This window comes from Lipotes vexillifer, unplaced genomic scaffold (genome assembly GCF_000442215.2).
Source record: "Lipotes vexillifer unplaced genomic scaffold, Lipotes_vexillifer_v1.1 scaffold1461, whole genome shotgun sequence".
Lineage (NCBI taxonomy): Eukaryota > Metazoa > Chordata > Mammalia > Artiodactyla > Lipotidae > Lipotes > Lipotes vexillifer.
In genome coordinates this window covers 447,712-457,493 of record NW_006797166.1, presented here as the reverse complement: position 1 = coordinate 457,493, position 9,782 = coordinate 447,712, and the positions used below count along the sequence as shown (strand labels likewise).

At 46.8% G+C, this 9,782-nt stretch overlaps 1 protein-coding gene across 3 annotated transcripts; it reads right to left on the bottom strand.

Moving 5' to 3' along the window:
* Positions 1-1,219: 1,219 nt before the first annotated feature.
* ZP4 (zona pellucida glycoprotein 4) lies at positions 1,220-9,448 on the bottom strand. Of its 3 annotated transcripts, none has more exons than XM_007469226.1 (12): positions 9,271-9,445; positions 8,868-8,989; positions 8,686-8,788; positions 6,973-7,119; positions 5,706-5,893; positions 5,068-5,165; positions 3,659-3,789; positions 3,287-3,476; positions 3,063-3,210; positions 2,679-2,754; positions 1,584-1,700; positions 1,220-1,368 (listed from the first exon to the last, which is right to left on the bottom strand). In XM_007469226.1, the coding sequence occupies exons 1-12, from the start codon at positions 9,443-9,445 to the stop codon at positions 1,265-1,267; spliced, it is 1,599 nt and encodes a 532-aa protein (XP_007469288.1). In that variant the 3' UTR covers positions 1,220-1,264. The 3 variants fall into 3 exon arrangements, with proteins under 3 accessions (XP_007469288.1, XP_007469287.1, XP_007469289.1); XM_007469225.1 differs by having other exon boundaries at positions 1,234-1,368; positions 6,973-7,125; positions 9,271-9,448; XM_007469227.1 differs by having other exon boundaries at positions 1,265-1,368; positions 1,596-1,700; positions 6,973-7,125.
* Positions 9,449-9,782: the final 334 nt, after the last annotated feature.

Genomic DNA, 9,782 nt, shown 5'->3' with positions numbered 1-9,782 from the left:
CAAGGCAGAGGCCGTGCTGTCTTTTATAACCTAGTGCCAGTAACACCATCATGTTCACCATGCTCTATTGTCACACAGCCATTTTGATTCCAAGTAGGCGATTGCACAAGGTTGTTGTATACAGGAAGGAGCTTTTTTACTAATCACTCCAAGCTAGAAACAACTTTACACCTCAAAGTGACCTGGAAGTTACTCCATGAAGATGAATGGTCTTAATCTTATTTAACCAGGCATACTTTCATAGCTCCCCCCCCCCCCGGGGACAGAGGAGATCCACAGAGGTTGGCTAACAGTGTTAGTTACCAGAGTTCTTTGAGTAGGACACTCACCTTGAGAAGTCAGGGTAATTCATTCTTCTCCTGTTTTTTCTACTAATCTTAAGAGCTACTAACTGTCAAATTACTTGCTGGTTCTGGGGCAAAACAAAGCCTCTTCTGATCAAGCTACTCCCAGTTGATCAATTCATGATCAGATACTTTTTTAGGCATTAGTTTTCCAAGTGTAATGCTTGGAATAGAAAGATCAGGATCACCTGAGGAATGGTGATAAATGCAAGTTCATAAGTCTCAGCCCAGACCTACTTAATCAAAGCCTGGGGGTGGGGGCAGTAACTGTTTCCATCAGCCCTCCTTTGATCCTGATGCACACGAAAGTTGGAGAACCAATGGTCTAGAACAGTGGTCCCCAACCTTTTTTGGCACCAGGGACCGGTTTCATGGAAGACAATTTTTCCATAGACGGGGGTGGTGGAGGGGTGGTTCAAACGGTAATGCCAGTGGTGGGGAGCGATGGGGGAGTGATGGGGGAGCGACAGATGAAGCTTCACTCGCTTGCCCACTGCTCATCTCCTGCTGTGAGGCCCGCTTCCTAACAGGCTGAGGACCAGTACGGGTCCATGGCCCAGGGGTTGGGGGCCCCTGAGCTAGAAGATTCGTGACTAGCTCTAGACTAGTTCTACCTAAGTTTGATCGACTTTGTGGAAGAGTTTTGTTCTACACCCTCATTAACTTGTAAAAGATCTGCTAAGCCTGAGATACTAAGTTCTTGTAGATTCTGCTTGAGTTGTCAACCAACTATGAAATTCTACTGAAATGTTCTCTTCAGAAGATAGGCTGCAGAAGAAAAAATTACCCCAAGCTGGAAAGAGGTGATGCTAACAGTAGATGAGCTAGTGTAAAGAAATTACTTTTTACCTTTCAAATGAGAAGCTGAGCACAGGCTAGCAGTGCAATCTGGTTTTATTAACACATTTGGTCTGAGTAGCTCATCTCCGTTTCCTGATGGCCAGGTAGGACACTAACAAGGCTCCAATGATTAAGGTTCCAGAAAGGCCAGCCACCCACAGAGCTTGGGAGTCTACAGGAGACCCTGTAGGATGGAAAGGTAGATTAATGCATGCTGAAAATCAAGCGATTCTACATCCTAATAAAGACTGCCAGTCTTGAGCTACAGGAAAAAAAGCTAGACAATTCCTTTTGAGGTTCACATTGACCAAATCAGTAAGGAAAGCAGGGGTGAGCAAGTAGCTATGGTTTGACCAATGGTTCAGATACGGGACCTCCTGGAGGTCTCCTTCCACTCACTTGAGTATTTACGGAGCTTTTCTGAAGAGTCCTGAGTGGCTTGGAGTAAAATCATGGGACCCTGGCTAGAAATGCGAGCAGTGCTGTTCTGAAAATGCATGTCAGAGCTTCTTCTTCCTGTTGGAGAGATGAGTTAGGGATTTGTTAGTACATGTGGTGTGAGTGGTTAAGGAGTCTAAAATAGTGCCAGGTCCCTTGGTATGGATAGCTCTGCTCCATGGGCCTCAAGAAAAACCTCAATGTGTTCAATACAAAGTCTCAGACTTGCTCATTTGTACTAACACTTTCAGAGAAATGATGACTTTGGACTATCCCCAAACTGTCATTCTTCTTACGTAGAGATGCTTAAACACTTGTACCTTAGTACTGAGACCCTATGATATAAAGGTACCTGGTAAGACACTAATAGCAGAGCTCTGTTTGAATCCTATTTCTACTGCCAGTTGTAGATCTTTGAACTTTCAAAGTTTTAGTTTTTATAGATATATGTATCATTACACCTGGATGTGGAATATTTAATCTATTAGATGATAGTTATGAAAAATATTATGAGGTGTTGTGTTTTTTTTTGCCATAACGGACTTAAAGCTTCAGGGGTCATGAATCCCAATTAATTCAGGAGCCAGGTAAGATTTGTGGGATCAGGTGGAGTATACAAGTGTATGAGCATTGGGCCTGATCATTAGAGCACATACCTCTAAGTCTGCAATCCTATTCCACCTGTAAGCCTTCAGGCCTTGTTGCCAGACCTGCCTTCAAGCAAGTATAGAGGTCTACATTTATATCTGGATAGACCAGAAATGTTTTATTAGATTATAGGCTGTGAACCCATTTGACTCCTGGCTAAGTCAAAATTTACATGGAGAAAAGCTAAAGCTGAGAGTTTTCAGGATTTATAGCTTATATTTAGAAGGCCTGGAATTCTAGGAAACTAGTTGTATTTCTGTTCTACTGCATCATGAAAGTACTTAAGGAAGCCTCGTTAATAAGATGAATCTTCGGTTTGACTCATTTGCCACAGGCTAAAGAAGGTTTGCTCTGGGACGCCAAATACACTGAAATGTGTCCTCTGGTGTAGACAGCTTAGAAACTTACGTCTGGCAGGACAGGTTGTCACACAGGATGGTGTCCCAGCAGGCTGGCAGACCGATGCACTGCAGTGCAGATACACCTGGGAGCCAAAAGAATTGGGATCATGATATAACACATCATGATAAGTCTTCAAACCTGCTTTATCTCCCCCCAGGAAGAAATCAAGAAGTTTCAGAAAATCCTGAAAAACCAAGCTGACATCACAGAATCACTAAAATACTCGATTCTAGTTGACATGTCACACATGCCATTGGCATCCCTTGATTGCTCCAAAGCAGTACCAACAACCAATGTTTTAAGGGCCACTTCAGCTGAAGAGTGAGACAGTGTGCAAACGCTTGAGCTGGGGGTTTAGAGCCCTGAAGAACACAGAAGGTGGCATCATACCGGTCCCTTGAGTGCCTGCTTTGCCACTGAGTCCACGAAACTGAAGGTGGAAATGCTGAAGCGCTGGTAGTGAGAAGGAAACGGCAGGTCCAAGGCTCTCTGGACAGGGATCAGTTTGGTCTGATAGTTGTCTCCAGTGTAGGGGCATCTAAGCAAGGATATCCAGCAGTCAAGATGGGCTTTGTGGAGGGTGTTTAACACAGGTGCAGGAAAAAGCCACTTACCCATTTACCAGCATGGGCCACTGGGGCTGGAGCAGGGCGTTTGTGCTGGGTGTGGCCCAGCACTGGTGTAGGCGCAGCTCTAGACTGGGGTCTGTTCTGTGTTGGATGGAGACTTCCACGTAGATGGGATCCCGAAGCAACTTCACCACTGGGTAGTCACTAGCAGTGTAGTAGGAGCTATAGTGTTTGTCTGCAAGAGGCCAAAACAAGTTGAAGCAGTAAAAAGCTTGGAACCTCTAGGTGGCTTGAGATAGACCATCACCCACATAAACACCTCTGCCAAGTATCTTGTTACCAAGGTAGGGTCTTGACACCCAGAGAAGTGACAAGACTTGGACTAGAGGCCAGATTCTCCACAAAAGAGGGTCTTACCTTTGGCAATCTGAAGTTCCAGAGTGAGGTGTCCAGGTTGGGTCTCAGGAAGGGGTGGCGGGACAGTAAAAACCTGGACATTAACTGGAAGAGCATTGCTGCTTACAGAGTAGCTACAACTGATTCGAAGCCTGCAGAAAAATAAGATTTTAGCTACTATCTTGGGTGGGTGGACCATGTCACCTCTTTAAGGTTTGAGGAACCATTAATTGATAGGTGTTGGAACAAGTTTATAAATGTGTTGTGCGATTCTGGCCTTGTGAGAGCTATCATTGGGGAGACTGATATGTAAACAAGATCAGTGTTTGAGAGTTTGATATAAAAACCATACAAGAAATAGATATGGTCAACAGATGAACGGATAAAGATGTGGTAGATACAATGGAACACTACTCAGCCATAAAAAAGAACGAAATGATGCGATTTGCAGCAACATGGATGGACCCACAGATGGTCATACTAAGTGAAATCAGACACAAAGACAAATATATCACTTACATGTGGAATCTAAAATAGGACACAAATGAACTTATCTATGAAACAGAAACAGACTCACAGACAGAACAGACTTGTGGTTGCCAAGGGGGAGAGGGCATGGGGGAGGGATGGATTGGGAGTTTGGGATTAGCAGATGCTAACTATTACAGAGATGGGATAAATAAGGTCCTACTGTACAGCACAGGGAACTATATTCAATATCCTGTAACAAACCATAATGGAAAATATAAAATATATAACCGAATCACTTTGCTGTACAGCAGAAATTACAACATTGTAAATCAACTATACTTCAATTAAGAAATAGATATGGTACTATGAGAAAAACGTACCTTCTGAGGAGGGGGTAGTCAGGGAGGATGTTGCAAGGGATTTGATAAAAGTAACAGAGATAGACGAGAGAAAAGTATGGAGGCAAGAAGTATGAGGGCCACTGAATACTCTAGAAGCACAGTCTGGGGTTAGGGGATAGTGAGGGAAGGACTGAGAAAGATCAGGCTGGAGCAGTAGTAGCAGCTCCATGCAGGGCCCTGCAAGCCATGCTCATGTTAAGCTTCAGCTCTAGGAAGACAAAGAGAAAAGCTTTAAGTATGCTAAGGTTTTAAAGGGATTCATTTTGCTACAGCTTAAACAGTGGAGGTAGAAGGAAGAGAGCAGAGTAAGAAACAAAAGACCCGGTGAAATGAATTAGAAGTCAGGTAAGTTTGAGGCTTAGATCAGGTTGGTGGCAGTAATGCAGGGCTACTGGATCAAATAATGGTCAGTGAGACTGGACAAGCAAGGCAGTTGAGATTCTCCTGTCATGAGGAGATGGTCATTTCTGGATTCATGTTTACTCAAACTCCTGCTTTATGCAAGAAGGGAAGTCAGGCATTCTGGTCAAGCAAGGTCAGGTTAACTAAGACCCTTACCTGAAGATACTGTCTCGGGTGATAGAACCATGGCTCCAAGTTCTCACATCCCGAGTTGCAACCAGCTCGTTTTCATATACTGCCTGGGTTCCAGTGATCTACAAGGGCAGGTAAAGAAGTCTTGTCACTCCTGCAAGTCAGATGCTGCTTCACTCATAATTTGCTTTGGTTCAGTGCTCAGCAAGGCTGCCCTATTATAGGTTGCATTTTTCACAACATAAGTGGAGGCAAGAGCAGGTGGCATTGACTAGCTGGCAAGTTATCACTTCACCTTACTTTCAGGACAAAGGGACAGGAAGAGGCTTATGAGTACTCAGATGAGGCAGCCAGAAATACTACCGATTTCAGCTGACCTCCCTGCTCGTTTCCCAGGGCAGTGCAGTGGGAAGAACCTGTTATTGGTCCTTCTACAGTGTGGTAAGGGGTGCTAGCCCCTCGCTGGAGTGCAGGTGGGATGACTTAGCAGAGTGCCCTGGGAAGGTTTCGGCTTTCTCAGTGATGAAGCCCTCTCTGTCCTAGAGACCATCCTACACACCAAGCAGTAGTCACGGCTAAGCTATTCCAATTCTCCCCCCATCACTAGGGCATTCCTACCCAACTTCAAGTCAGGAACAGAGCCCAAGGTCAGCTCTTCTCACCCATTTTGTAGTACCACAGGCAGTAAATGGAAACTGGAACAGGACAAAGGTGTGTGTTGCCATCACAGGTTTACATTCACTGTCATTCCTGAAGGCCAAGTGCACAGAATTCAGCAGCAGTGGGGGTGATGTCACGTTCCGAGACACAGCGATGGAGAAGTGGCCGTCCTGGGTACAGCGTGCGGTCACTGAAACACGAGAGCAACTGTGTGTTACTGAGCCAGCCAGACAAGTGTCTAATTATTTAGTTTAGTTCTTTCAAATTCCCCGCCCTCCTCTCCCCCCACTCCTAGAAAAGCTGCATTCCCAGCTAGTGACCTTGATGCAGGTTCAGCCATCCAGAGCTTCATCAAGGCTCTGGATGGCCACTTGGGTTTGAATCTTGCCTCCACCACTTACTGTGTGGCCTCAAGCAGAGTATTTAACCTCCTTGCATCAACTTCATCTGTAGAATGGGGATAGCCGTACCTGCTTTCTTTTACTGATCAGCTAGAATTCAGAGCATAGAATTGAGTGTGGCATCTAGGTGTTTAATGAGGGTCTTTTTTTTTATGGGAAAAACTTGGAGCATGGTTTGGGACAAATAATCATCTTTTTTTTTTTTTTTTTTTTTTTTTTTTCAGGCTTTTCTGAAGTGTTGAAGAGATGTCCCGATTGGGCATCATTCATCTTTGATGAGAGGCAGTGATTTTATAAACTGGTTTTGTTTTTTGTTTTTTTTTTGCGGTACGCGGGCCTCTCACTGCTGCGGCCTCTCCTGCTGCGGAGCACAGGCTCCGGACGCGCAGGCCCAGCGGCCATGGCCCACGGGGGCAGCCGCTCCGCGGCACACGGGATCCTCCCGGACCGGGGCACGAACCCCTGTCCCCTGCATCGGCAGGCGGACCCCCAACCACTGCACCACCAGGGAAGCCCAATAATCATCTTTTGAAATAAAGCTCTTTAGACAATCAGCCACCAGTGGCTATTTCTTGGGAATTGGTTAAGTTTCTGTCAATTAGCATCTTGCACACAGACTTAGCTTCTTGAGTTCATTAAGAGTTACTTGCTTTACACTGGATTCTAGGAGAACAGACAATGGAAGGCTGTAGAAAGCTCTGTCACTTACGGTCAAGTGTTCTAGGAGGTGTTGCTTATACATCAACCTCTGGTCATCTTGAGTATTTCCCTTCTGGATGGGGGTGGGGGAGAAAACCCTCCTCTGGGTTTAGTTAGTGGTAATTGCAGGCACTTTTCTTCAGCTGATTTCAAAGATATAGTGACTCACCTGTGTTTCCGTAGTAACAGGAATTGGCCTCTTCAGAATCGTAGCAGCAGCCTAGCTGCTTGCAGTCTCCTTGAGTGGTGGGTGAAGGAGCACATGGCAGTCTGTCCCACACTGGGACAGAGTCGCAAAGGCCAGCATTTGGGATGTCTAGGGCTAGATTTTGCAGAGAAGAACAACACTAAGTAACAAAGTTTGGTCTTTAAGAAGAGGCCATTTCATTACAAAGCATTAACATTCAATTCCCATAGATATCTACGTGATTGAAAGAGATAGGTACATAATAGAGATTATATCTGAGTTAGAAAATTAACTATTAGATCACCTTATAGGAGTCCCCTGAAAGGAGTCCTCTTTGGAAGAAGAAATGACAATAAGATTGGAAGAAGCAGTGAGACTCAACTTTTTCATTCAAGTAAAGAATTCTTATGGTTCTGATGAACCTAGGGGCAGGACAGGAATAAAGATGAAGACTTAGGGAATGGACTATGAGGACACAGGGAGGGGGAAGGGTAAGCTGGGATGAAGTGAGAGGGTAGTGCTGACATATATACAATACCAAATGTAAAATAGATAGCTAGTGGGAAGCAGCTGCATCACACAGGGAGATCAGCTCCGTGCTTTGTGACCACCTAGAGGGGTGGGATAGGGAAGGTGGGAGGGAGATGCAAGAGGGAGGAGATATGGGGATATGTATATGTATAGCTGATTCACTTTGTTATAAAGCAGAAACTAACACACCATTGTAAAGCAATTATACTCCAATAAAGACGTTAAAAATAAAGAATTCTTAATTCTGTTCTTTTTTGTTTCTTTTGTTTTTGCGGTACGCGGGCCTCGCACTATTGTGGCCTCTCCCATTGCGGAGCACAGGCTCCAGACACGCAGGCTCAGCGGCCATGGCTCATGGGCCCAGCCGCTCTGCAGCATGTGGGATCCTCCCGGACCGGGTCACAAACCCATGTCCCCTGCATCGGCAGGCAGACTCTCAACCACTGCACCACCAGGGAAGCCCCTTAATTCTGTTCTTTAAAAGGCATTTCTCAATCTTAGTGTACTTTAAATTACCATCATTTTGAAATGCAGTTCTGATTGAGTAGGTGGGGAGTGGGGCCTATGATCCTGTATTTTATCAGTATTACCCCAGTGGCTATAGCCTAACAAGGCAGGTGTGAAGAATTACAAGTTCGACTCTTATGACTGAGGTGGCAAGGCAGGATTTGCTGGAGTTGAGTTGGTGTCATACTTCCTATTAATTCCCAGTTATCAAGTAGCGCCCCTAGCTGAAGAGGCTGAGCCCTATTCTCAGAGCAGCCTGCTTCTTGAAGGCATTTGCCGAGTCTCCTTGATAACTTCAGCTTCCTTCCCTACCCTTCAAGGCGGGGGGAGCTCTGGTCCTGGAATAACTCTTGGTTGAATCCCAGCTCTGCCAACTACCAGTGACGGGCACTTGGTAAGCTCCCTGCTGGGGGCCATCAATAGGGCTCACAGCGCTGGGCTGGGATCATAGGTGACACGTGCAGCACCACCCACAGTGCCTGGGCCCCAAGTCATCGCTCAGGTGGTGGTAAGCCTAAGGTCTCCTGGGGAGAGGAGAGTTAGAAGACAGTCCTCCACGGGTGCCTGGGGGCACTGCACACAGCAGGCAGAAGATGCCTAAGGGCATCTTCCAGGCAGCTCCATGCCACCCAGAACCTGGAAGTTTCCAGCCCTTACCTGGGAGATCCAGAGGACACCTGAACAGCTTTGTCTCTGTAACCGTCCTGCGTCCACCCGCATCTGCTCCTTCAACTCCAACCGGCATGATGTAGTGGGAGTCCTGGAGAGACAGGCCCCGGGAGTCAGCCTGGATGGTGGCACAGGTGTCTCAGCGTTCCTGAGGGCTGCGTCGTACTCACCCACTCAGTGACATAGCAGCCGCTGTAGGACACGTCCACCACCAGGGAGCTGCCAGGGCCCTCGCTGACCCAGGTGCCACACTCAGAGTCATTCTGCAGCCTGTGCGGCAGCCCTCGATTATCTGGGGGCGGGGAAGGGGGGAAAGCACAGAGGGTTGGTCCCCCCCGTCACCAGTGCTGGGAAAGGACTGCCAGCTTTGCCTTAGACCCCAGGGATAGCTGCCAAGAAAAGAGGAACAAAAGGGGAATCAGATTCAGAAGCAAAGCTACATTTTAAAAGATTCGTTCTATAGAGAGAAGCGGCAGAGTTTAGCAAAGGGGGGAAGCATTAGGACAGGAAGCAGAGGGCAGTTCTAGGCAGTAGAGGAGACACGCCATTGCCTGGCTCAGCCTTCAAACCTACCCCAAGCTACTAGTGCAGGAGGGGTTGCTGTCTCCTGGCTGAGGTTTATGGTGAACTGAAAGCTCCTTAGCCCACAGCGGAGTCCACCGGGATAACCTGGTGCCTTGGGCTCATGCTGGCCACGCAGAGCAACAGACAGCGGAAACCAGAGCCAGAGGGATTGCAGCAGCCACATAGCAGCGTCACCGGGAGCCTGACTGACCACACTTCCTGTTCTGCACTTCCTCTCCCAAGAGCCTGCGCTCCCCATGCCCTTTATATACAGAGGCAAAGCTCGTTTCAGGTGCACATCTATGTAGCATGCACCCTTTGGAAAGGGTGATTCCTCCAGCTTCATTCACTTTAGGCCACAGTCTGCAGCTGCAGTGCTTTAAACATTGAAATCAGGTGGTCTTCAAAGCCCAGTAACAATGTGGTGCCTTTTAGCTGAGAGAGGCTTTCTCCCAGTTGCTCAGTGTAGCACTTAATTTACTAGCTTATTGACCTTCCTTTAGAAGCTTGCATATTTGGGT